Raw genomic sequence first — 26,303 nt, 5'->3', positions numbered from 1 at the left:
CACCCACAGATCTGTCAAGGAGACCTTTCAATAGAATAAAGGGTGAAAACATGATCATCTCAACAGAGGCAAAAAAAAAAAAAACCCAAAACATTTGACAGAATCCAACACAAGATAAAAAGTGTTCGTCAAACTACTGTAGGATTGGGAGGGGGACTTCCTCAGACCAGATGAGCAGCGTTTGTGTAACCCACGCTGACATTAAACTTATCCATGAAGGCTGGGTGCGATGGCTCACGCCTGTAATCCTAGCACTCTGGGAGGCGGAGGCAGGTGGATTGCCTGAGTTTACAGGTTTGAGACCAGCCTGAGCAAGAGCAAGACCCTGTCTCTTAGAAAAAAAAAAATAGCTGGGCATCCCAGCTACTTGGGAGGCTGAGGCAAGAGAATTGCTTGAGCCGAAGAGTTTGAGGTTCCTGTGAACTATAATGCCATGGCACTCTACCAAGGGTGACAAAGTGAGACTGTCTCAAAAAAAAAAAATAAATAAATAAATAAAAATAAACTTATCTGTGAAGTACTGGAAGCTTCCCCCTAAAATCAGGAGCAAGTCAGCAGGAATGTCTGCTCCCATCACTTCTGTTCAACATTGTTCTGGAAGTTAAAAGGCAGGATAATTATGCAAGAAAGAAAATAAAAGGTATCCAGAACCGAGGGAAGAAGCACAACTATGCTAGTCACAGATGACGTGACTTTTACCTATAGAAAACCCTGAGGCATTCGCACGCTAAGAAAACAACCGGCTTGGTGCCTGCAGCACAGTGGTTACGGTGCCAGCCACATGCACCGATGGTGGCAGGTTCAAACCTGGCCCAGACCAGCTAAACAACAATGACAACTGCAACAACAAAAAAATAACCAGGTGTTGTGGCGGGCGCCTGTAGTCCCAGCTACTTGGGAGGCTGAGGCAAGAGAATCGCTTAAGCCCAAGAGTTGGAGGTTGCTGTGAGCTGTGACGCCATGACTGTCTACCCAGGGTGAATCAAAAAAAAAAAAAAAAACAGATCTTGGCCCCAGTAAATAAATTCAGCAAGGTAACAGGATGTTTGGTCACTACAGAAAAGTTGATGTTTCTGTACATTAGCAATGAACACTGAACATGAAATGACATTTCCACCTGCAGCCTCAGAATAGAATACTTAGGAATAATTTAACAAAAGAAGTGCAATACTTGCACAGTGAAGACTCCAAAAATTGTCAAATTAAAAACCTAGAATCGTAGACATCCCAGGTTCATGGACTGGAGACTGCATAGTTCAGATAAACACTTTCACAACCTGATCTACAGTATTGGAAGGACGTGGAGAAGTCGGGACCCTCATTGGCACAACTCCACTCCCAGATGTATACACAAGAGAATAAAAAACCACATAAAACCTGAAATGTTCATGGCAGTATAATAACAGCTGGAAAGTGGACACAACCCGAATGTCTATCAGCTGGTGGAACGGGTCAAAATGTGTTCCGGTCAGTCCATACAGTGAATACTATTTGGGAATGAAAAGGAATGAAGTGCTGACACCTGGTACAACATGAACAAACCCTGGAAATAACAGCAGGTGAAAGCAGCCCAAAAAGGCCACACGTGATCAGATTCCAGTCACATGGAATTTCCAGGTGGAGCCCATGGATAGCAAAGTAGTGGTTTCCAGAAGCTGGGGGTGGGGTGCAGAATTGGCAGAAGTGAAGAGTGATGCCATAAGGGTTTTTTAGGGAGGGAGGTAAGTGGAATTAGGTAGCCACAGGCACTAACTCGTTGCCTGGAACTTTGGCCACTGGGGTCAAGAAGCATAGAGCCAGGGCTGAGCCGAGAGACCTGGGACACGGGGTGGCAGGTGGAGTGCCCCTGGGCACCAGGATGTCTCCCTGGTGGTCATGCCCACATTGCTGGAGTCTTTACCTGTGTTTGATAAACTGCACCTTGCACTGGGTGGAAAACGATGCTGCCTGGAGGTGTTGGTGTCCTATGTGTGGCTGTGCCATGTGGAATCTGAGGGGGTGGACCCCCGTTTCCTTAGCAGAGGGAGCTGACTCCTTTCCCTGCCCCTGGTGGGTACTGTCCCACACCAAGCAAATTCCTTGCCCAGTTCTGTTACCCTGTGCCGGGGCTGAGGCTGTGTCCCATTTCCTGTGTTGACACCTGGTCTCTAGTGGGGTGGTGGTGAGAGGTGGGGTCAGTGGGGAGATTAGGGCAGGGAGCTTGTTCGCCCCCTCCACCGCAGGCACCATCTACAGGGTGGAGCGCAGCCCTCACCGGGGACGGTGTCTGCCCTGACCTTGGCATTGCAGCCTCCAGACCTGTGAGAAGCTGTGTGTGAACTTGCCAGGCCCAGGGTGGTGGTGCCACAGCCAAGGACAGATCCTGAGAGGCAGAGGCCACGGCAGCCCTTCTGGGCTGGGCAATGGCACAAAAGATGAGCACCCAGATAGCCAGTCTGGCCTAGCAGAGGCCACCATGCTCTGTCAGCCCTCCCTGATCACTGGCAAGGTATTAGGGGCAGGACACCTTCAGCACTGAGGCCCAGGCTGCCACACAGGGCAGCTCCCATGTTCTTCCTGTGTATCACCTGCTCCACGTGGCTTCCCAGGAAGCATGGGTTGGGCCCCTCAAACCTGCTCCACTTTGCCCCTCCATGCTGTCCAGCTGGACTGGCCTCATGAAAATGCCTCTACTGCTCAGCCCTGCAGGGAACTAGGACGAGGCATGAGTCAATACCTACTATTGCCATCACCACCATGTCCACCCCACAGGTGAGTTTGGGGTGTCATGGGACTGACCATGCCCACTGGGACAGTGTAAGTGGCTTGTAGGACCTGGGCCTAGCCTGTGCACCTGACCCTGAAAACGGGGGATGCTGGTGGGGGCACGTCCTTGTGCCCTCTGCTCCTGGTTTTCAGGAAGGCGACAAAATAGCCCATTATCAGGGGACTGGAGGTTGGACCCTACTCTAGTCCCATCAACTCTGGTAAGATGAAGGGTCTGGCCAGCTAACAGTGACTTGGACTGGCACAATTACCTCCCCAATAAAATGGCCCTCTGTCCCTTTCCAGGGTTTGCTAGCAGAGCCTGGGCCAGAGCCCATCTCTAAGCACATCACTTGGGGACAGGTGTCTTGCCTCTGCCTAGGTGCCTACTGAGGTCCTCAGGTCCATGCAGGCCTGTCATTTCTGTCTATGACATCAGGCCCAGGTGGACATCCTTTAGTCAGCTTAGATTGGTGATGTGGGGCCATGAGGCCCAAAGGGGCATGGGTGAGTTGAGGATGTGGGGTGGTGGGGACATGACGTGGCTGACAGAGATGGGGACAGGGTGATGAGGGACGCAGGTGATGTGGGATGAAGTTGGGATGCTAGAGGTGGGGATGTGATGTAACATGGCAATTTGGGGGCGGTGGGGTGAGGTAGGGACATGAGATGGGGTTGTGTGACCTAGGGACATGGGGTGAGGTGGGGACGTGGAATAACATGAGGACATGGTGCAATGTGCATGACATGGGGACATCAAGGATTCTGGCTTGAGAGGTGGAGGACAGACATCCCTGGGAACATCCAGGGCTTGTTGAGGGGCTGCCTTCCCTTAGACGCACACCCCCCTCACCCCCAGCCACAAGGATCAGCGGAGGCGTCATTCCGAATGCCTCTTTACTGTATCTAACTGCACTCCAGCAGATCAAGGAAGTCTCAAGCCTGTGAATTCTCAAGGCTCACTCTGGCTGGCCTAGTGGGCAGCTTTCCCTGAGGAGCTGTGGGGGCCACAGAGCACCATCCTCGCATTTGCCACAGCAGGCCGGGGCATGACCTCGGGTGCAGAGGCAACACTCCCCACCTTGGTATCTCTGGTGCCAGGGACACCTGCCACTGACAGGCTGGGGCAGGCAACAGAGCACCCCCTGGGGCAGCCATGGTATCTGGGGAGAACATTTCAAAGATGTGTCAGGAGACCAAAGTCCCAACCCCAGGAGGTTCAGGGGACAGCAGGTGCCAGGCTCAGGGGACCCAAGGGAGACACATAGGTGCCATAAAGTGCTAGGCTCTGCCTCACGGGGAAATCAGCCTCCCCCGTGAGGGTCACCCTGCTGCCACCCAGCTAGGACCAACTGATGAGAAACTGCTCCCCCATGGACAGCGAGACAGGGACGTCCAGAATCTGGAAAAGAAGGAAGCAGCAGTGATCACCAAACACCACCCAGTGAGAGACCCCTGGGTGCTCGGGAGACAGATGGGTGTGAGAGGGGCTGCTGGCCCTGGGAGGCTGCTGCCCTGCTCCTTCCCGGCAGGCATGGGGACCCTTGCTCTTGACATCAGCTGCCTTCCTGGGGTTTGGTAATGTGGTGCTGCTGGGACACAGCTGGTGGGTCATCGTCATGGCCCCATCACCCGCCAGAGGCCAATGGGAGAGGACAGGCTCAGTTTGTGTGGCCTGACCCTTCCTGCTCCTCCCTGACCAGCACAATCCTCTCTGCCCTCTGAGGTCCCAGTGCCCCTGCCCCTTGGCCACCCTGGAACGAGGCCCTTCTTGCCTTAGTGTTGGGGCTGTAGGTGAAGTTGGACACACGGACTCCATTGGAGAGGACCTGCTGAGGGGCCGTGGCCACCCCCAGGACTGTCACCTTCTGCAGCTGCAGGCCAGCTCCCTCTGTGCTCACGTGCACCAGTTCATTCATGATTGTATTCTGGCCAGAGCAGAGGGGTGGAAGAGTGGGGAGGTGTCAGCAGGTGGCTCAGAATTGGCCGTGAGATCAGGGACAGGCCTCCCTCTGTGCAGATCAGAGGGCAGAGATATGTGGCCCAGAGGTGACAACAGGATGTTGGCCTGCCTGCCCAGCAGAGCACCTGGCTCCCCTCACAAGATGAGGACAGTCACCCTAGATGTCCCCACCCTGTCAGCCTGGGCGGTCCTAGGACTTACGTTCCTGGCCTGGAAGGTGACCAGCGTGTAGGCCCCACGTTCCAGCACTCCCAGGCTCTCCCCATCATCCCAGAACAGCTCCCCTTGGGCTTCCCCACTGTCGGTCAGGGCCGTGACCAGGGCCATAGGCTGCTTGCGGGACTCTGTGGTTGTGAGGCCAGGGCCCTGGAAAGGGACATGGATGCCTGGGCTGGGGGGTGGGGAATGCTAGGGTGGGACGGCCCCAGCTAAGGGAAGCCAGGATTTGTAGAACCAGCTACCTCCCAGTGGGCTGCATGCCTGTGGTGATTACTCTGCTGATGCCCATCAGGTGGGCCCCAAACCCTCCCCACTTCAAGTGCCACCCACAGCTACTGGAGGACAGGCCCTGGCAGAGCATCCAACACACAGATCTGCTGAGTGACTGCCAGGCTGTGCTCTGCCCTTGAGGGCCTTGGCCTCCTCCCACCTGGGGCCCCTCCCTAGCACCCTACTGTGCCTTCCACACCTCTACTACAGTGCCCAGCCTGGGTACCTGCAGGGGGACAATGTGCCCTGCCTGGAGGTGGAGGTTGATGGTGTCCAGTGGGGCCGGCAGCGTCACCCACTGCCCCTGGCTGTAGATGGCTGGCCTGCGGGATGCTGGAGGTGGAGTGGGGAGGCTACCAAGGGCCTCTACTGCCACCTGGAAGGAGATATGGCCTTGAGAAAGGTCCTAGGCAGCAGCAAACCCCAACGTCCTTGGGAGCCACATTCTCCGGTTTCCCAGTCTGTGTAAGCTCAGGAATCCTGGCACAGACAAGCAGGGCTGTGACCTCAGGACAGACTCAGGGCTCACTGCAGGGACCCACCCAGCCGCTCAGTGGGGACAGAGTCTGGAGAAGGTCCAGGGTGGGGGGTCAGGGCAGAGCGCGCCAGCACGGCTTAGCCTCAGTGACAGCTGTGGCAGGTTACCTGCTCAGTTTCCTTGTCTGGAAAATGGGAATGCTGCAAGGAACTGAAGGGATGATGTGTGGGGAGCACCCAGGTGAGGGCCTGGCATGTGGCCAGGACTCAACAGACACCCCTCTTTCCACCACCTGCTCAGAGCAATAGGGCAAGAGGGGGGACAGCCCTGGTTTCTCTAGCCAGAGTTTAGGGTCCCCAGACTCACCGTCTGCAGGTCGTACCATGTGCCTGAGGGGAAGTAACCTGTCACTTCAGTCTTCCCAGCCTCAAGCACTGGGGTGATGAGAAGAGCTGCCCCCCACAGGAGCTGGCGGTCCACAGTCCAGGTGCGGAGGTCCTCGGGGAACCTTCAAATGGGAGGGGTGGGAGATGGGCCTGGTGACGAGCTGAGGCAGGCACACTCACTGGCTGGAGGCTCACAAAGAGTGGAATCCCCACCCCCTGGGAGCTCAGGGCATCAGAGGACTTGGGCTAACACCTCAGGGCAGGTTCCAGTGGACTGAAGTCAACACAGCACCGAAATGACCTCCTCCCTGTCTGACGCTGTGGGGAGCCTGTGCCTGGGCATCGGAGAGGGGCCAGCCCTTGACTTTGTTTTCTCACTTATTTTCTGATGACCAAAGTAGTCATCATTCACATACTTAGAAAAACACAACCCCCTATTATTAAATTATTAACATCTGACTGTCTTTCAATTATTTCTTGGTCTGTGATTGTCTTGTCGCTGGGACTTTATACATGCCTGTTTCCTTATCCCTGCACACATAGGTAGCTTCCAATTCTGGGCTATTATCATGGCAATGGATACATTTATGAACCTTTTCTGTCTTTTCAGATGACTTCTTTAGGCCATATTCCTATTTGTGAAATTAACATGTCAGTGTAAGAGTGTCAAAAACATCACTGATAGGTACTGTTGGTTTTCACGAAGGTGCCAGTTTGCAGTATCCCAACCCCCTGTTAGGATGCATGCTTGCCACAGGGGGTTATTATCATTTTCTAAAATACATTCTAATTTGCAGGCAAAATAAATGTTGTCTGTTTCAAGTGGACTGATGTTAATAAATATGGTGGAATAAGGACCTCTGAAAATCTTCTCTGTAAAGGCAGCAAGAACATAGGCAAAAATAGTGAGAAATCAACTTTTTTAGGACCCTATAAACTAACGAAAGGCTTGCAACAATCTGCAAGTAAATCTTGCATTTACTTAAGAAAAACAGCAGAATCTCTGTAAGAACAGCAAAAACACCCACCTATAGGCTGAAGACGTGCTCCAACACACAGCCACTTGGCAAAGGCTGGGAGACTGACTGATTCTAGATATTTAAGAGCATCTCTGTGCAATGATTAGCTGTTGGCTAAGTTAACCAAACAGAGACTTCAGTGGCCACACAACAAAGAACATAGACTTGATAGAATTAGTTCAGGAGAAGTCACTAAACAACCAACCAGCAACAGCAAAAAAGAGCAACAACAAAGCTCCAGGAGGATCAAGAATCTGATTACCAGTGTTGCCACACTGAAAATGTCTAGTGTAAAGCAGAACTTCATGAGATATGCAAAGAAACAAGAATAGTATGGCTTACATACAGGAAAAAACTAATTAATAAAATTGTCCATGAGGAAGCCCAGATGATGGACTTACTAGACTAATACTTTATATCAGCTACTTTAAATATGTTCAAAGAACTAAAGGAAACCATATCTAAAGAACTAAGGGAAGTGTGACAACATGACTCACTAAATAGGGACTATCCATGAGATACAACACTTTAAAAGAATGAAATAGAAATTCTGGAGTTGAAAAATCTACAATTGAAATGAAAAAATTCACTAGAATGGCTCAACAGCAGTATAGAATAGGTGGAAGGAAGAAACGGTGAACTTGAAGACAAGTGAGACTACCCAATGTGAGGAACAGAAAGAAAACGTGAAGAACTGACCAGAGATTCAGAGACCTGTGGGGCACCATCAAACATACTAACACATGCGTAACAGGAACCCAGAAGCAGAAGGGAGTAAAGGGCAGACAACCAATTTTAAATAATAGCTGAAAACTCCCCAAATTCAATGAAAATTTAATGTATACATTCAAGCTCAACTACCTGAGGTAAGATAAACTCAAAGAGACCTACACCTAGACACAGCACAATGAAACCTTGGAACGCCAAAGATAAGGACCTCAAAGAATTGGGGCAGAAGCTACTCATCTGAAACTATGATGGCTGTGGGATGACGTTCTCAAAGTGCCAAAACAAAGTGACTGCCTATCACGGATTCTACACTGAGCAAATCTTTCAGAAATGAAGGGGAAACCAAGAAACTGCCAGATCAACAAAAACTAGGAGAATTCATTCATCACCAGCAGACCAGCCTGCTTTACAAGAAAGGGAGTCCTGGTCTAAACGAAGGGATGTTAGTAACTAAAATCCACATAAAGAAAATTTAAAAGTGCTGGTAAAGGTAGTAACTACTAAGTAAATATAAAAGACATATAAAAAGTCTTTCTGTTTATAAACCCTTCCGTTCTATTTAAAAGTCATTATAAATCCATGTGGATGGGCACGTAACATATAAAATTTTTTTTCCTTTTTTTGAGACCGAGTGTCACTATGTCACCCTCGGTAGAGTAACGTAGCGTCACAGCTCACAGCAACCTCAGACTCTTGGGCATAAGCGATTCTCTTACCTCGGCCTCCCAAGTACCTGGGACTACAGGAGCCTGCCACAATGCCCAGCTATTTTTTATTGCAGTTGTCATTATTGTTTAGCTGGGCCAGGCTGGATCTGAACCCACCAGCGTTGGTGTATGTGGCTGGTGCCGAGCCTAAAGATAGGATTTGATGACACTAACAGCACAAAGGAGAAGGGGAATATAGATATAGGGAGTAAAGTTTTTTTTATACTATTGAAATTAAGTTGGTATTAGTTCTAACTGGGCTGTTATAAATTAAGATATTAATTATAATGCCTGGCGCAACCACTAAAAAAAATACTAAAAAATATAGGTAAAGGAAATTACAAAGTAATTAAAATAGTACACAGATTGCATTTTTTTTTTTTTCCTTTTGGAGACAGAGTCCTGCTCTGTTGCTCCAGCTAGAATGCCCCAGTGGCATTATTGTAGCTCACTGCAACCTCGAACAGATCCTCCTGGTTCAGCCTCCTGAGTAGCCAGGACTACAGCCTTGACTCCATGCCTGGCTAGTTTTTCTATTTTTAGTAGATGGGGTCTCACTCCTGTTAGGCCAGTCTGAACTCCTGAGCTCAAGGGATCCTCCCACCTTGGTCTCCCAGAGTGCTAAGATCACAGGCACCCAGACTATTTGTTTCTTAGTCTTACAGATACAGCACACATTCTTTATATATATTAGGAAGAGTGGCTATTCGTCATTTTACTGACAAGGCCTTCTCTAATTTGTTTACCATTACAAGCTACGTTGGAAGCAGATTTAATATTTTTGTTTTTCATACTCACAAATTTTCCATTTTTTCTATAATTTTCAAAGTTTTACCTTTTTTCTAAATTAAATCTCTTCCCTTTTCTTTTTGCTTTGATTCTAGAAAGACACCTCCTGCCAGAGCGTGGTAGAGATGTGGTCCCCAGTCCCTTCTGTGGGATTTTCTACAGCTTACTTTTTGACATGTAACTATTTAATCCACCTAGAACTTACATGTGTATGGCACAAAAGGAAAATAAGTTAATTATTGCTGACGGTTATTGAATTACCTTACTACTGGAGCATCCTCTCCCTTACACCACTGACCTGAGGTGTCACTTTTAGCACACAAGTGCTCTGTGTACTAGGTCCTGTTGGAGGGAGACCGTGAGGTTTCTTTCACCCTCCTTTCCCTGCAGACTCAATCTCAAGGGTTCTAGCACTTGCTTTACTGTTGAGAAGGCCTGGTGCATACTCGGTTATCCCATCTTGGGTTTTCCCACACCTCAAATGCCCCAGCCCCAGCCCTGGCCCCCAAAGGACTGGGAGTGCAGGGGCACCTTGGTGGGGAGGGCCAAGTCTTGGTCGGGTTTCACTCAGCTGCAATCTGCAGCAGAACAGGCCACCCTGGGTGTCATGGGCTCATGATCAGCCCATCTCCCAGGGCACGTGGGGCCAACCCTCCCTTACACAGGTCACTCACTCCAGGAAGAGGGGCCGGGCCACGGTCTCCCCGCTGACATGGGCCTTGTAGAACAGTGTGTAGAGGTAGGGTAGCAGCGCGTAGCGCAGAGTGAAGGCCTTCCTCATGGCCTGCTGGGCTGGCTCGCTGAACCTGTAGGGCTCCTGGGGCTGTGGCCGGTGGCAAAGAGGGATCCTGGAGTCTCCACCCTGCAGACTTGGCACTCCTTGGCCACCCAGTATGGGGATGGGGTTTCTTGGGGAAGGGTCTGGGGGAGCCCATTCTGCCCTCCCGCCCCGGCCTACCAGGCTGTATAGGTCATTGTGGTTGCGCATGAAGGGGTAGAAGGCGCCCAGCTGGGTCCAGCGCACACACAGCTCCTCTGATGTGTTGCCCAGGAAGCCACAGATGTCAGCCCCAACCAGGGGTACCCCCAGCAGGTTAAACAGCAGGATTTCTGGGAGAGCAGAGTCAGACCGGGCCTCAGGCTGGAGCAGGGCCAGCCTCGGGGCACATCTGCTCTGTCCACACCTCCACATCTGATGGTATGTCCTCCATATCTGATAAGCTTCCTCACCCTTCACCACACCCCAGGGAATATCTGGTCACCCTGGGCTGTCTCAGTGAGACCGTTCCTGGCAGCCGCTCACCTGGTACTGAGTAGGAAAGGTGATCCCAGGTGCTCGACACGTCCCCTGTCCAGTGGCCAGCATACTGGCCATGGCCAGCAAAAGTTGAGCGTGATATCACAAAGGGGCGTTTCCCTCGAGTCTCCACCAGGGCCCTGGGCAAACAGGGGACACCTGAGTGAGTGGGGCCACCCAAGAATCCTGTCACCACATGCCTGGGTGGAGCAGCTGGTGGAGTTGGGAGTAGGAACTGGCTGAGACAGAAGATGGGGCAGAAGGCGGCCAGATCCCTGCCACTGTCTCCTGGGCATGTCAGTGCTACCTGGACCACCCTGACTACACTTGCAGATGAGCTGTGTCCCCTACCCTTGCAGGGGTCACATGCCCCGCTGGTGCAGACTCCCTTGTCTGGCAACATTAGGATTCTTCCCCTGAAGGTGCCAGGCATGAAGTGGAAAGGAGGGCTCTAGCCTGGTCAGGGTGTGGGGAAGGGGAGGGGAAGGGGGAACAGCCTGGCAGGCTGGGCAGGGCCTCACCTGTGGGAGGCGATGGCTTCTGTTAGACCATAGAGGTTGTGCAGGTTGTAGTGTGTAGACAGGAACTGGTGGCTGGAGGCACAGATGGTGGCCACCTGGAGACTACCACCAATCACACCTGAAAGACAGGGGCTGGTTTCTGAGGAGCTCCCTCCCAGCAGTCCTGCTGTAACCTCCAAACCCCAGGAACCCCTCTGCCAGCGGCCGTCTCCTCTGGCTAGGCCCTCAGTCCCTGGAGGTGTGTCCTGAAGCTGCTCCCCACGCCTGTCAAGCCAAGTTTTTCTGCTCATGGCATCACCCTTGGACTTCAGGCATTTCCTTGTGCAGTCTCCACTGTTCCTAAAGACAAGCTCGAGGCAGGCACCGAGGGTGGCCCTGCAGACCCCAGATGTCACACCATCTATGGACCCACCTCAAGCATTCCCCTGCCTGTTTAGCCAACCCTAAAACCCCCACATCTGTATGGCCGTGGCGTCTCAGGCTCCTGGCCCCCACCCGTCTGTGCACATCCTCATAAAATTGGTTTTAGCAGAGAACCCGGTAAGTCAGGTCAGCAGGAAGTCCTTGTTCTCAATGTCCACGCCTCCTCCATGTATCAGCTTCCTCACCCTTCACTACACCCCAAGGAATATCTGATCACCCTGGGCTGTCTCAGTGAAAACTCTTGTTGGCCTGTTTTGCCAGAGTCCTCAACTCCAATGGCTCTTCTGGGTAATTTCCCACCCACTGACCCCACCACTCCTCAGCTATAAATTCCCACTTGCCAGTGTTGAGCCCTCTCTCTCTCCCACCGCCCAGACCATGGCAGGGGTCCCTGCCCCCCTGCTGCACCACTAGACAGTTTTCTTGAGCAAGGCTTGTGCCTGCACATGTCTGCATTGTTAGTTAGCATATCCCCAACCTGCACCTTCCTCCTGGGGGAGGGGGGAGTCCCCTTGCTCTCCTCTCAGGAATTCGAGTGCTGAGCCTTTCAAACCAGGTATGGAAAGCCCTGACTTGAGCCAACAGTACCCCGGGCAGGCTGCAGGACTCACCTGGCACATAGGGTGGGCTTTCCAGTTCATTGATAGGACAGCTGTCCACAGAGCCCCTCACAAAGTTGGAAGGTTCATTCATGTCCTATAAGAGAAGCCCTGAAGTGGGCATCCCTGACCAGAGCATGGTGGTGGTGGGGGTGGGGGCAGGATGCCCAGGGTGGGGATCTGCTCTTACAATCCACATGCCGTCAAAGGGCACCTGGGCGTGGAACTCTGCCACCATGTCCTGCCACCAGTCCAGGGTCTCGGGGTTGGTGAAGTCAGGAAAGGCAGTGAATCCAGGCCACACCTGGACGATTAGAGACCAGAAAGGGAAGATCCCAGGCCTACCCCCAACTGAGCATGCACCGAGGCCCTGCATGTCCCAGCCGTAAGCAACAGAGCAGCCCTGCTCTTTGTCAATGCCTAAACTGGTAAACCTGAGACTTGGCCATGGGGGCAGTGACCAGTTTCCCCCCCAGCACTGACATGGGGCTGGAGGGGCCTCGGCCCTGGGAAAGCAAGGGGCCACCCCGACATGTCCACCCAGGCAGGCGCTAGACTACAGAGCCAGAGAGATGTCAGGAGGAGGACCTCACCCAAGTCCTGGCACTAAGTCTCACATCCTGCACCCTGGCGGGGGGTGGGTGGTGTAACTGATGAACCCCCAACAGAAAGGTCTTGGGAGCTGTCAGGAGACCTGGGGGCCAGGAAGACGGGAGGGCCTCAGGGCTTCACTGAGGGTCTGCAGAGCTCAGGCCTGGTCTGGGCCCCTTGCCCATGAAACCACAGCCCTGAGATAGAAGAGTTCAAGATGGCCCTCCATGTCAGTAACCACCATCACCCAACTGCAAATACATCTCCCAATCTGTCCCTCCCTACATGAAGGCTTCTGAAATTCTGCCCTCTTCCTGAACAATTATCCTGTCCTCACTGGCCAGAGGCCTCTGCTTATTGACCGTCTGTCCCCCAGCCCGCCCCCACTGGCCAGAGGCCTCTGCTTACTGACCATCTGTCCCCTAGCCTCCCCACCTACCTTTCCGATCAGCGGCTGCCCAGTTTCATTGGTGATGAAAACCCCTCTCCGCAGACCCTCGTCATAGGGTCTATAGCTCCCTGGGGGGCCTGAGCTGCTGATGCCAGGATCCTGGGGGTGGGAGAAACCCGTTGGGGGGAAGGATGTGGCCCCAAGCCTTGGCACCATCACTGGGACGAGGGAAATGCCCTCAAGGCAATGCTAGTGAGAGCCAGGTGCGGGGCAGGCAGTACACAGGGAGCCCCTGCGTGTCCCTGAACATGTCACCCTATGCTTGGAGGGCCCGCAGGGAAGGACCAGTGGCTAACGGGAGAGCCAGCGTGTGAGAATTCCCCTTTAAGTTTCTGGAGTTTCATGAAGGTTCTATAGTGATCAGTTATTTCTTTCATAATAAAAAAAATGTGAAAAAGAAAAGGTCTGTGTTCCCCCTCCCTGCTGAGTAGTCACCCATGTTTGCGGCTCTTAGAGGGGAGTGATGACAGAAAAGTGGAGCCTTAGCACAGGACCAAGCTGGAAACCGTATCTTCCTGGCTGGGGGCTGGCCCAGGGAAGCTTCTGTTTTCTGCTGGGCAACTCTAGTCCCACTATGGGACTGGGTGGGAAGAGTTCTCAGCTACATGGTGCCAGCACAGAGCTGTCAGCCAGAAATGCCCTCCTTTCCACGGGGACAGAGCTGGCCTGAGGGCAGATGAAGCCAGGCCAGGCCAGATGGAGCCATCTAACTCAGCAGATGAGGAAACTGAGGCCCAGTGTGGGTGGCTGCTCCAGGCCTGCTCTACAGTCCCAGCTGTCCCTACAACCCTGGTACTTTCCAGTGCTGAGTGACATCAGCTTATTGTGCGCCTGCCTTTTGCTTTAAGGCAATTCGAGTAACCTACAAGTAACAAAGCCTGAGAAAAAGACGTTTCCAGGGACCCTTGAACTGAGCCTCCATGGACAGCAGGGGCCAAACCCGAAAACTTCTTGGTATTCCTTCTTTTTTTTTTTTTTGCAGTTTTTGGCCGGGGCTGGGTTTGAACCTGCCACCTCTGGCATGAGGCTGGCACCCTATTCCCTTGAGCCACAGGTGCCGCCCTCCCCCGCCTGTTTTTGGCAGGTATTCCTTCGATATAAAAAAGACCCTCAGAAATCGTTGCCAAGGACCACGCAGGTGTGAGGAAGACCAACACGAAGGCCCCACTGCTCAGGAGGGAGAGTGCTCACCACAATCATCACGTAGTGCCGCCCGCCCTGGTGCAGCTCGCGCACCATGGCCGGGAAGTCTCTGAAGGTGTCGTTGTTGAAGGTGAAGTCCCTCCGGGCATCCATGTAGTCCACATCATTCCACTGGACATCCTGCACCAGGGCACAGGGGTTGCTGCTGGGGCCTGGGAGCCGTGCCCCTCAGCCCACTGCCTCTCCTGCCCTCCCCCCACTCACCAAGGGGAAGTGGGCCCGGGTCATGTTGGCCACCACCTGGCGGGTGATGGCGGTGGAGGAGTAGCCCCAGCGGCAGAGGTGGAAGCCCAGGCCCCAGTATGGCGGCATGAACGGGTACCCTGCAGGTCAGGGACACTGTTGTGAAGGACAGGGAACCAGCGGCAGGTGAGGGCCGGGTGGGGGCTGGGCAGAGGCAGGCCCTACCCACGATGTCCAGGTACTGCCGCACCACGCTCTTGGGGTCTGGGCCCAGGAAGACGTAGACGTCCAGGATCCCGCCTGTTGACCTCCAGCTGAGGGCTGGGCTTGGCTGCAGGACCACATCTGGGGAGACAGCCCTGAGGCTCAGGGACAAACACCCCACCCGGAGACCTGGCACTCACCAAAGGGCCACCTGTGGGGAGAGAGTGAGGCTCCCCTACAGGGAGCAGGTGTGGCCTGATGGGGTGGGGAGAGCACAGCTCTGCCAAGCCCGACTTGGACTTGCTCCAAGACACAGATGGAGCAGCTGGACCTGAGACTCTCTTTCCCGGCCTCTGCTGACCTCCAAAGCAGGGTCCCAGAACCCTTTTTGGGGCACCGAAGGGCACAGAGAAGTCTAAACCCATGGAACCCATTTCCCTGAGAACAGGAGGCCCAGCCTGTGCCCAGGATGACCTCCCACCCCAGGCAGGCAGACAGCCCCCCCACCTGGGCTCTCCCAGTGGCAGCAGCTCACCCATGGCATTGCTGTTCAGGAGGAACACCCCGTGTGCCAACCCTCCATCCTCCAGGGCCAGGTAGAAAGGGTGGGACCCGTAGAGGTTCGCGCCGGGCTAGGACACATGGGAGACGGTGCCTCAGCCCCTGTGATCCCAGACCCTGCAACCCGTCTGTGGCTGTCACTCCTGTACCTTGGGGGCAATGTCCTGGTTCCAGAGTGTGATTGTGGCCCAGTTGGGGCTGAGCATCAGGGGCCCCAGGTGCTCAGCCAGCCCCGTCAGGTACTGGGAGGGCAGGGAAGTGGAGAGCTGCAGGAACTGGTCAGCGAAGAAGAGGGGCGCCACAGTGGTGTTCAGCCTGCAGGGCAGAAGCCAGGCTCCCTCACGGCCTCCCTGACAGCAGCCAGGCCCTTGCGTTCTGGGAGGCTGATGTGGCCTGGCTGGCTCTGACATGCTGACCCTGGGCCCGGAAGCCACACCAGGTCTAATAAGCCTGGCACCTTAAACCAGGTGTGGAAGGCACCAAGGCCACGTTCAGAGGCAGTGCCTGGCTGGCCATGCTGTCCCAGATGGGTGTCACTCCAGGACGCTCAGCTGCACCCAATGCTGGGGCAGGGCAAGGCAGGGACCACACTGCCCTGGAGGTGAGGGTGTGATCCAGGGCTCACGGCTGCAGTCAGGAGTGAGGGAAATGGGGTTCCTGCTGCAGCCCAGGTAAGCACTGATCCACACAGGCCAACAGGACACAGATGCCAGCCCAGCAGGGATGCTGGAGCCACCTGTGGCCCTGTGCCTCAGTTTCCTTGTCTGTAAAATGAGGTGGCAATAGCACCCACTTCTGAGTTGTCACAGGGATTAAGTTAATAATTACACTGCCCAGTGTGTAAAAAGTGCTATGTAGACGTTTGATAAAGAAAATAAAACCAAATGAGATCAGGACACCTAGACTGGGGTACACTTTAGACTGGGCCAGAGTTTCTTTTTGTTTCTTAATTATCTGTGCCAACCAAAAGAACAGCCAGTTTCTCAGCTGCAGCACCATGGACCACCCTCTGCGGGGGCTGCCCTGGCCATTGGAGCATGTCCAGCAGCACCCCAGTCTCAGACCTGGGTGCTACTAATACCCTTAGGCCACAAAGAAACGCCTCCTGACACTGCCAGATTTTCCCAAATGTAGCAGGTGGGCATGTGCTGGGAGTCCTGGCACAGCTAGGAGGCCCCGAGGGAGAGGGTGGATTGTGATGGGGTGGGGACCGCTCCAGGTGGGCATGAGCTGGGAGTCCTGGCACAGCTAGGAGGCCCTGAGGGGGAGTGTGGTCTGTGATGGGTGGGGACCACTCCAACTGAGGGAGAATATACAGATGTGCACTCACAGAACCCGTCCATCCAGCTTCCGGCGCACAATCACCCCAAAGGGATCCTCTGAGAACTCGATGCTGTAGATCCGGGACGGCACTTGGCTGTGGACACGTGGGGTCTCCAAGGGCACCTCGTAGCGCCTCTTGGCGGGATCTTTGATCTAGGAGAGAGAGCTGTACCAGTGCCCCCAGCCCGCCCTGCCTCCCCCTCTAGAGCGCATCCTGCCCCAGCACCCAGGGCAGGCCTGGAGCAGCCACCCACACTGGGCCTCAGTTTCCTCATCTGCTGAGTTAGAAGGACCCTCCACTGGGTTGCAGGTAAAGTACAGCAACTTTTGAGTTTCAAATCAACAAAAAATAGTTTTGTAGCTTAAGTATGTTCCCAATAACTATACCTTCTATAATAAAAAATAATTTCAAGGGAACAGAGAGAGAAGAGAGGGGATATAGGGGGGGTCACAGTGTATGGTATACCTCTTGGGGGCGGGACGCAATTATAATAGGAACTTTATTATTCAGTATAACATTTGTACTCTCAATGAATCTTCTCCAATAATAAAAAAAATTCCTTGTTTATCTGGAATTCAGATTTACAGGCATGTCCTTTTATTTGCTACATTTGGCAACACCCCATTCTCCCTAATCTACCTTTCCATAAAAATAAGTGAGCCCAAGTCCTTCCTGCCTTCTGGAGCACCTGTCCTGGTGTGTCTCCACCTCCCTGAGGGAGCCACTGGGTCTGCTCACCCCTCCGCCCCAGGAAGGTCCAGGCACACCCCTGGTGAAGTGCCCCCCCTGCCCACCGTGAAGTGGAGGCGGCTTTCCGTCTCCATCCGCACGTCCAGCCGCAAGGTCAGCACATCCTTTGGGAAGAAGGTGGGGCTGGACCGGGTCAGCGTGGCCGTGTAGCCCATCTCAGAGGAGCTCAGGTTCTCCAGCTTGTAACTGGGGTAGTTGGATGGGAAGAAGCACCAGGGCTGCCCCATCTGGGTGCCCCGTGGGTTCTGCCTTGTGGGGATGTAGCAGCAGTCACGGGCATCACACTCCTCCTGGGTGATGGCCTTGTCGGGGGCACAGTCGAAGCGGCTGTCAGGAGGCACATCGCACTGTGGGAGTGCTGCTGCAGGATCTCCTAGAGGCCCCTGGGCTTGTCGGGGCCCTGGCCAGCTGGCTCCCTGTTGGGCAGCTCGTTGAGTCTCCCCCAGGTCAGGGGAGAAGCTGTCCAGCTCTTGAGGGACCACTAGGAAATCATGAAGCAGGATGTGGCCCAGGAGGGCAGCGGTGGTCAAACAGATGAGGGTGCAGGCATGGGGCAGCCACCTCACATGCATGGCCAGGGCAGCAAGGACCGCAGCTGGGGGCCTGCAAGAAGGAAGCAGGTTCAACTGGCGGGCAGGTGGGGCCTCACTCAAAGCCGCTCACCTGCTCACTTCACAGTGCCTAAGGTGGAATGAGATGGGCAGGGTGCAGCAGCCGGATTAGAGTGGTGGTGGGGGGCATGAAGCAAAAGGCAAAGAGAGAAAACCCCAAATAGGAGACTGCAGAATACTCGAACTAAGGCGGCTTCTAAAGTGCTCTACAATGCTCAGCAGGACAGGCTGACGAAGGAAAGGACCAATCACAACAGCAGATGGAGGAGCCCCACCTCTGCATAAAGGTTGTGGCTGTAGTTAAGTTTTGGCCAACAGGTGTAAGTGAAAGTGATTCTGGCAACTGCAGACACTTATGCACCTTCCACCTTCCCTCAGACCCTTTTCTGCTGACGAGCAGCACATGGTGGCAAAACCAAGTAACAGAAAGGACTTGAGACCCTCCTAGCCTGTGGAACAGAGGGAGAAACAGACCTGTTACAGTAGCTGCACCTGGAGCCCGGCAGGTGCAGGTGCAAGGATGTGAGGTTCCCATAAGACAAGACGGGGCTTAAGTACTGGGGAAAAGTCACACACTAGACAGGAACGCAGGGCCCTGAGGGGGTCTGATCTGCTTTTGTCACAAAAGGTGGGGGTGGGAGTGTTCTGCTCAGCAGTAGAGCCCAGGTGACACTGGATTATACAGACCTGGGCTCCAGGTGACACTCTCAACACTTCTGACACCAGATGTGCAGGGTTTTCTGCCTCACACCAACCGATTTTCCATATCCCCAGGGTAGGCTGGGTGTCCTACAACTCAATTCAGTTCAGCACTACCTGGATTTAGCACAAGCCCCACCTTTCAGTGCTTAGTCCCACAGACTGCCCCCACTACAGATGCTAGTCACAAGTCCCAGGTTGTCGCTTGTACTTCTGATGACCTGCTATAAATTTAGGGGTTCCTAGAACCGCAGCAAGTGCTTTTCTTACATTTGCTGGTTTATTACAAAGGACAGGACTCTAGATGACAGAGGTACATGAGGCAGGTGTGTGGGCAGCGCCTCCATTCCCTTCCTGTCCCCTGTTCACCACCCTGGAAGCTCTCTGACCCCTGTGTTCCGGTCACAGGCAAGAAGGATCGCCATTGGCGATTAAGGCAATCTGCAGACCCTCACCCTCCCTGGAGGTGGGGTGGGAGTCCCAACCCTCTATTCAGGCCTTGGTCTTTGGTCTTCCTAGGTGACCTAGACAAGGCCATGTCATTAGCCAACAAAAGGCACTCTCCTCACTCAGTTTCAAAGGTTTCACTAACGGGGACCAAGACCGAATACAGACAGAGGTCAGGGCTAGTCCCAGAGTCCACACCTGGGATGTGGAGCTACCCACGCTACGGGTTCAGACCCAGGATAGGGCGGGGTCCAGGCACCTCGTCAGAGCATCAGGGGGCAAGGGTCATGGCCAGGACTGACCTCTACATAGCCCCTCTGAAAAGAAAAAGAGATCCTAGAAATGGGGAACAGGCGCCTCCAGCCCTACGCGGGGCGGTTCCCAGCTCAGACCAAGCTCAATTGACCACCCAGAGAAGTGGGAAAGGGCTGAAGGTCAGGGAAGGGCTCCAGTCCTCTCTGCCCAGGCGCAGGACGGCGCCAACACGCGGGTTCGGCCCCGTTTCTGGGGTGCCCACTGGCAGCCCCGGCAGAGGTCAGGTGTCTCCTCCCGGGCCTCAGTTTCCCCTTCCCCGTGAGATGCGGAACGTACAGAGAGCATTCCTCACTGAGGCCTGCGCGGATGCCCGAGAACCTACGTTTCTGGGACCCTCCGCGGTACTGGGATCCCTACCCTGTCGAGGCCTCGTCCAGTGGGACCCCTCCCCCGCCGCCGTGCGGCTTCGGCTATAACTTGCTCAACTTCTGATCAGGAAGCCGCCGACAACGGAACGACCCAGGGCCAGAGGCCGGGTCGGCGCGGCCCGGCAGTCCTCGCTCCGCTCACCTCCACTCCCGCGCGCCCAGCCAGTCCGAAAGACTCCGGGGTCGCACACGTGACCGCAGGGCGCACGCCGGGGCGGGGCCGGGGCGGGGCCACGGAGGATCACGTGACTTGGCCGCCAGCGCTGGGGCCCCGGGCGAGAGTGTGCGGCCCTCCTGCGCCCCCTCGTGGCGGCTGCCGCATAGCGAGTCGGAGCTTTCGGCGGGTCCTGGCGCGGACTCAGGGCCTCCCCAGCCCCCCATCCGGGAGATGGGTCGATGTGTCGCCTGCTGGCGCGGTCCTACTGGGTCTCGTTTCCTTGGGAGCCGGAAGTGAGCCGTGGTGGTAGAGGACAGGTGGCGCCCCAGCCAGCTCTGCCGAGCTGAGGGGAGGACCTGCGGCCTTCGCCCTGGTGGTGTTGGTGCAGCTGCAGCCAGGCGAGGAACCAGCGGGCTGGAGGGTAGGGGGCCATGGGCGGGGGGCAGCAGGAGACTGCAGTAGTCAGAGGGGCCAGACAGCTGCTGGGGAGACACCTGCACCTTAGTGTCTTCCTCCTCTGGCACTTGCAGCTGAGCAGGGAACCCCGCTTTCCCTGGCCTGGTCAATTTCATGTAGGTTTCTTAGGCCTGGGAACCAAAGAGATCAAATCCATTCATTGCTATACACTCCTGGACAAAGAGCCCGGAGAGACAGAGAGAGAGCTTCCCACCCTTCTCCCCACTTGGGTTGTTTCTCTCTGCCAGGAGCTTTGGTGTTTTTGTATTCTTTTCTGTAAAATAAAGCCAGTCTTACCACTGATCTGTGGTCCCTTGATTCATTCTTCCAATCGCCTAGACCAGTGGTTCTCAACCTTCCTAATGCCGGGCCCTTTAATACAGTTCCTGTGGGTCTCGACCCACCGGTTGAGAACTGCTGACCTAGACCAAGAATCTACTGAAGATGAAATTCCGGTATCGTATTTTAGTGGCCTGTACAGGGATAGAGGATCTGTGTGGTAAGCAAAAGGACCACTTACCTCTATCCTGCTTTTCTCTATAGTTATAATAAGGGAGACTAATAATCTTTGATGCCCAGGAGCCAGTAAAAGTGCATAGTGCAACTGCTGAACTCCAGGTCACAGGCAAGGGGCTGTTGGGGAAACAACTTTCTAATTCCCCTTGGCTCCAGAAAGGAGCCAAAGGCAATGATAGAAGTCTTTTGAAAACTGTTCTGGATTCACTCCTTTTCTCTGATTGAGAGCTGAGCAAAGAAGTAGCACCCAGAGGTCCTGGGGTCCCCAGCAATTGTTCTGACCCCAGGACATTGCAGGGCCTTCTGAAAAAACCTGTTCTCCCAGCTCTTTTACTATCTTCTCTTCTTTTCCATGGTCCTAAACTTTTTCTACTTATCTTTATAGATCTCTGCTGCTTTTCTTTCTCTCTCTCCTTGTAGTTTACGTGCTTTGTTTGAATGTTGGTAAAGGATTCCTTTATGTGTTTAATTTTGTACTATTCTGGTATTTTTCAGATGTTCTAAGTGTGCTTCTAATATTGTAGGTGTGTTGTAAGGTCCCTTTTGTTGCTTTTCATTTTATTGCAAAATTAAATTCAATTGGTTTTTTTGTGTTGAAAAAAACCCACTGAACAATGTTAACTAGAAGTCAGCTCAAAAAAAAATGGGGGATAAAATGACTCCCTTACATGGCTTTTCGGGGTAACCAGGAGCCTGTGAAGAGAAGCCCAGGGCAACTTCCCAAGGCAAGAATGGTCCTAAACCCTTGCTACAGTGCCTTCTAAAAATGAAGAAAGGCAATGAAAATGACTCTGAGTATTTGATTTCTTCTGGTTTATGGGTGTAAATGGGAAAGTTTAAAATAATTCCAGGTTTCTCTAAGACTTTGGCTAATTGTAACTAATTGTGATACAAAAGTTTCAAAGTGCCTCTCAGCCCTGATTTGTTAATGAGTTTAATTATTATCGCCTTGCTAACTTTTGGGAAAGAAAAGGGAGGTTGGAAAGCATAGCATTTAAGACCTGCTCATGACAGAAAGCCTATTTTCCTTTGTTACTGGGGATTAAAAAAAAAAAAAAAGCTTGTAGAAATTATAAAAGGTTAAATGTGCAAGCACTGCACAGCCATTTTCTCCAGGGCGGGGGTCTTCCCCACTTTGATTGATACTCAGGGGCAGGCGCAGAAAGGGGCGGAACTTGCATTAGATGGGACGAGGCTCCCTGACACCTCATGTCTCAGGCTGTGCTGCTGGCAAGTAATAAGCACAGGAGAGCCCAGGAATACAAAGCGCTACACTGGTCAGGGGCTAAATCCAGACAAGCGCAGGGGGAGGAGGCCACCCTCCTCAGGGTTTCTTCCCCAAGCATTGGAAGGACCCTTTCTTTTGTTTGGCCGGAAGCCTTCTTGGGTTGGTCAGAGGACACTTTGACAACCCAGGAATACAGAGTGGGATTAAGACCCCAGACGTTTGCTCTTTCCCACAGATGAGTAACGTTCTCTCTTTATGAGAACATCCAGGTAATGGTCTCTTGTCAAGAGAACTGTCATCAGGTGGGACCAGGCTGCCGGATACCTGATTTTTCGGCCTGTGCTGCCAGAACAACCCGCTGGCTATGTTGGGACATGTTTGATCCCCAGATGCTGAAAAAAGAATATATGGTTTTCTTTTTTTTTTGTAGAGACAGTCTCACTGTACCGCCCTCGGGTAGAGTGCCATGGCGTCACACGGCTCACAGCAACCTCTAACTCTTGGGCTTACACGATTCTCTTGCCTCAGCCTAGCAGCTGGGACTACAGGCGCCCGCCACAACGCCCGGCTATTTTTTTTTTTTTTGTTGTTGTTGTTGCAGTTTGGCCGGGGCTGAGTTTGAACCCGCCACCCTTGGCATATGGGGCCGGTGCCCTACTCACTGAGCCACAGGCGCCTCCTGAATATATGGTTTTCTTCTGCACTTGGCCTGGCCTGACTATCGACTCTCCAATGGTGAACGATAACTACCAGAAGGTACTCCAAATTATGGTAAACAAGAAAAGAAACAGTCTGATTTACCTATGTGCGAGCTTTCTTTTTCCTCAGGGACAACCTCCAACTGTGTAAGACCTGTCAGATTTAGCTTTCCTGGCTGTAATAATTTCCCCAAATGACCAGAGATTCCTGAGAGACTGTCACCACCTAGTTCAAACCTGCCATCTACTTCTCCCGCACCTTCCTCTGTGTATTTAGAAACCCCAGGAGGGAGGCTAGTCCAAGAGTTTTTTTCTGGTTCTACTGGGGCCCCCCAGAAGGCAACCATATCCTTCTTTAGGTCCCTTGGTGGAGACTGCTGGTGGTGAGAGGGGAAGTGCGTGACTATTCACTCCGTTTTCTCTGGCAGATTTAAAACAAATGAAGGTTGATTTAGGAAAATTTTCTGATGACCTGATAGGTACACAGATGTTCTCCAAGAGTTAGGACAAAGCTTTGACCTCTCTTGGAGAGATGTAATGCTACTACTAGATCAAACTTTAACTTTTAGCGAGAAAAGTGAAGTCTTAGATGAAGCTAGAAAGTGGGATGATTTGTGGTTCATGTCCAACACTGATGGCAGTATGTCTCCTGAGGACAGGGACAGATACCCCACAGGAAGACAGGCAGTTCCCTTTGAGGATCCCAAATGGGACCCTGAGAAACAAGGTGACTGGTGGCGTAAACATTTTCTCACATGTATCCTGGAAGGTTTACGTCGATACAAGAAAAAGCCTATGAACTATTCTAATTTGTTTACTATTTACCAGGAACAAAATGAGAGTCCCTCAGCCTTTCTTGAGCGGCTTAGGGAAGCGATGAGAAAACACATTCAGTTAACAAACTCGACTCCTAGGGCAGCACCTGTGGCTTAGTGAGCAGGGCGCTGGCCCCATATGCCGAGGGCGGCGGGTTCAAACCCAGCCCCGGCCAAAACTGCAACAACAACAACAACAAAAAATAGCCGGGCGTTATGGCGGGTGCCTGTAGTCCCAGCTACTCGGGAGGCTGAGGCAGGAGAATCGCCTAAGCCCAGGAGTTGGAGGTTGCTGTGAGCTGTGTGATGCCACGGCGCTCTACCGAGGGCCATAAAGTGAAACTCTCTCTACCAAAAAAAAAAAAACAAACTCGACTCCTTAGAGGGTCAAGTTATTTTCAAAGGTAAATTTATCACTCAGGTGGCCCCAGACATTTGAAAAAAATCTCCAGAAATTGGCTCTAGGCCCAGAACATGGCCTAGAGAATCTTCTTAAAATGGCCACTGTGGTCTTTTATAACGAAGATCAGGAGAAAGAAGAGGAAAAAGAGAGAAGGGATAGAAAAAAAATGACAGCTCCATTAATGGCACTCCAACAAACGAGCACCATTTAGGAGCAGAGGGAAGTTGGAGGAGCTAAGGGCAAGTGCTTCCAATGTGGTCAAACTGGCCACTGCAGGAGAGATTGCCTCCAGAAGCACCACTGGCTGGGTAAGCCATTGGGCCCCTGTCCAGAGGGTAAGGATGACCACTGGAGAGTGGCCTGTCCTCAGAGGCGAAGGCCTCCTGGGACAGTGACCCCCACCAGCCCCCAAACCGGAGTAAGGGTGCCTGGGGCAGATTCTCATGGCTCCAGCTTGTGTCATCACCCCTCAAGAACCCTGGGTTTGCCTCATGGTGGAGGGCCAGGAGACAGAATTTCTCCTGGACACTGAAGCAACTTTTTCTATACTCTCTAACCCTGGTCTTCTATCCCCCAAATCTCTAACTATACAGGGGGTGTCTGGAAAGCCAGTTACCAATTTTTTCTCTCAGCCTTTAACCTACAATTGGGGTGACTGGCTGTTCTCTCTCACTTCTTAATCATGCCTGAAAGTCTGTGCCCCTTCTAGGGAGGGACATATTAACTAAAGTGGGAACAACCATTTATATGAATATGGGACAGGAACCTAGTCTATGCCTTCCCTTATTAAAGAAGGGAATTAACCCAGAAGTGAGGGACAGGTGGAAAGAGGAAGACCCAATCCAGACATGTTTTTTTTATACAGATGGAATTTCTTTCATAGAACAATGGACTCACAAAGCAGGCTATGCTGTAGTTACTCAGCATGCTATAATTCCGACTGGGTCTCTCCCTTCAGGAACCAATGCACAATTAGGCTGAGCTAATAGCTTTAACTGGTACTTTAGAAATTGGGAGAAACAAACGAGTCAACATATACGCTGACTCAAAATCTGCCTTCCTCATTTTACATGCCCATGCTGCTATTTGGAAGGAAAGACAATATCTAATCCGATGGCTCGCCCATAAAACACCATCATGAAATCGACAGGTTGGTACAAGCCGTTCATGCTCCACAAGAAGCAGCAGTTATTCATTATAAGGGACACCAAAAGACCTTCAATGAGATTTCTGAAGGTGACCAACTTGCTGATAAAGAGGCTAGAATGGCAGCACAGAAGGGAAAAATTCCCCTTGTGGCACCCCTTACTTGGGAGGGATCACTTGAGAATTATGCACCTCAATATACACAAAAAGAAAAGAAATGGGCTTGATCCAGAGACTATTCACTACTTCCATCAGGCTGGCTACAGAATAGAAGTGGTCTTTTGGTATTATCTGCCACAAGCCAATGGAAAATACTTAAAACTTTACATCAGTGTTTTCATTTTGGCAGTGAAAATACCTATCAAATGGCTAAAACTCTCTTCAACAGGAAAAACTTGCTTAAAACCATAAAACAGATAACAAGGACTTGTGATGGATATCAGAGAAACAATCCTTTAATTTACCATCTAGATCCCCCAGGTATACAGAAACAAGGTAAAATCCATCTGAAGATTGGCAAATGGATTTCACTCACCTCCCTGAAGTACATGGCATACAATATTTCCTGGTATTTGTGGGTACTTTTACTGATTGGGTTGAGGCATTCCCTGTAGGACAGAAAAGGCCCGGGAAGTTGTAAAGACTTTAGTACATGAGGTTATCCCCAGGTTTGGACTCCCTTGGAGTTTGCAAAGTGATAAAGGGCCGGCCTTCAAGACAGCTGTTACACAGGGACTATCTAAAGCCCTGGGCATAACATGTGATCTGCACTGCTCTTGGGGCCCCAATCCTCTGGGAAAAAATGAAGGATAAAATCAAAGGACAGTTACGAAAGCTAACTCAAGAGACTCATCTCCCTTGGACTAAATTGCTTTCCATTGCTCTCCTTAGAGTAAGAAATTTACCTCAGAAACTTGGTTGTAGCTCATTCGTATTATATGGAAGACCCGTTTTAACTAACAATTTATTATTAGATCAAGAAACTACAGAATTAGTAAAACATATTACTTCTTTAGCAAATTTCAACAAATG

General features: G+C 52.4%; 1 protein-coding gene across 4 annotated transcripts; it reads right to left on the bottom strand.

Moving 5' to 3' along the window:
* Positions 1–1,380: 1,380 nt before the first annotated feature.
* Positions 1,381–20,020, bottom strand: GAA (alpha glucosidase). Of its 4 annotated transcripts, none has more exons than XM_053567849.1 (20): positions 19,995–20,020; positions 17,457–18,015; positions 16,669–16,814; positions 15,488–15,653; positions 15,313–15,409; positions 14,799–14,918; positions 14,595–14,713; positions 14,379–14,510; positions 13,176–13,286; positions 12,336–12,449; positions 12,158–12,242; positions 11,124–11,241; positions 10,609–10,742; positions 10,264–10,415; positions 9,980–10,128; positions 6,042–6,183; positions 5,424–5,573; positions 4,910–5,074; positions 4,521–4,673; positions 1,381–4,147 (listed from the first exon to the last, which is right to left on the bottom strand). In XM_053567849.1, exons 2-20 carry the CDS (start codon positions 17,982–17,984, stop codon positions 4,088–4,090), a joined length of 2,841 nt encoding a protein of 946 aa, XP_053423824.1. In that variant the 5' UTR covers positions 17,985–18,015; positions 19,995–20,020; the 3' UTR covers positions 1,381–4,087. The 4 variants fall into 4 exon arrangements, with proteins under 4 accessions (XP_053423824.1, XP_053423823.1, XP_053423825.1 ...); XM_053567848.1 differs by lacking the exon at positions 19,995–20,020 and adding an exon at positions 19,842–19,988; XM_053567850.1 differs by lacking the exon at positions 19,995–20,020 and adding an exon at positions 19,807–19,916.
* Between the last annotated feature and the right edge of the window lie 6,283 nt (positions 20,021–26,303).

Source organism: Nycticebus coucang, chromosome 18 (genome assembly GCF_027406575.1).
Source record: "Nycticebus coucang isolate mNycCou1 chromosome 18, mNycCou1.pri, whole genome shotgun sequence".
In the NCBI taxonomy this organism is placed as follows: Eukaryota; Metazoa; Chordata; class Mammalia; order Primates; family Lorisidae; genus Nycticebus; species Nycticebus coucang.
Note: the sequence above shows the minus strand (reverse complement) of the source record. Positions and strands in the feature narration are given on the sequence as shown.

Bases quoted from the DNA above. Each gene is read 5' to 3' on its own strand.
- GAA (XM_053567847.1), bottom strand. The intron at 12,243-12,335 runs GTAAGAGCAGAT...CTTCTCTTATAG, and splicing joins CCTTTGACGGCATGTGGATT to GACATGAATGAACCTTCCAA. The intron at 5,574-6,041 runs GTGAGTCTGGGG...ATCTCCTTCCAG, and splicing joins CATGGTACGACCTGCAGACG to GTGGCAGTAGAGGCCCTTGG.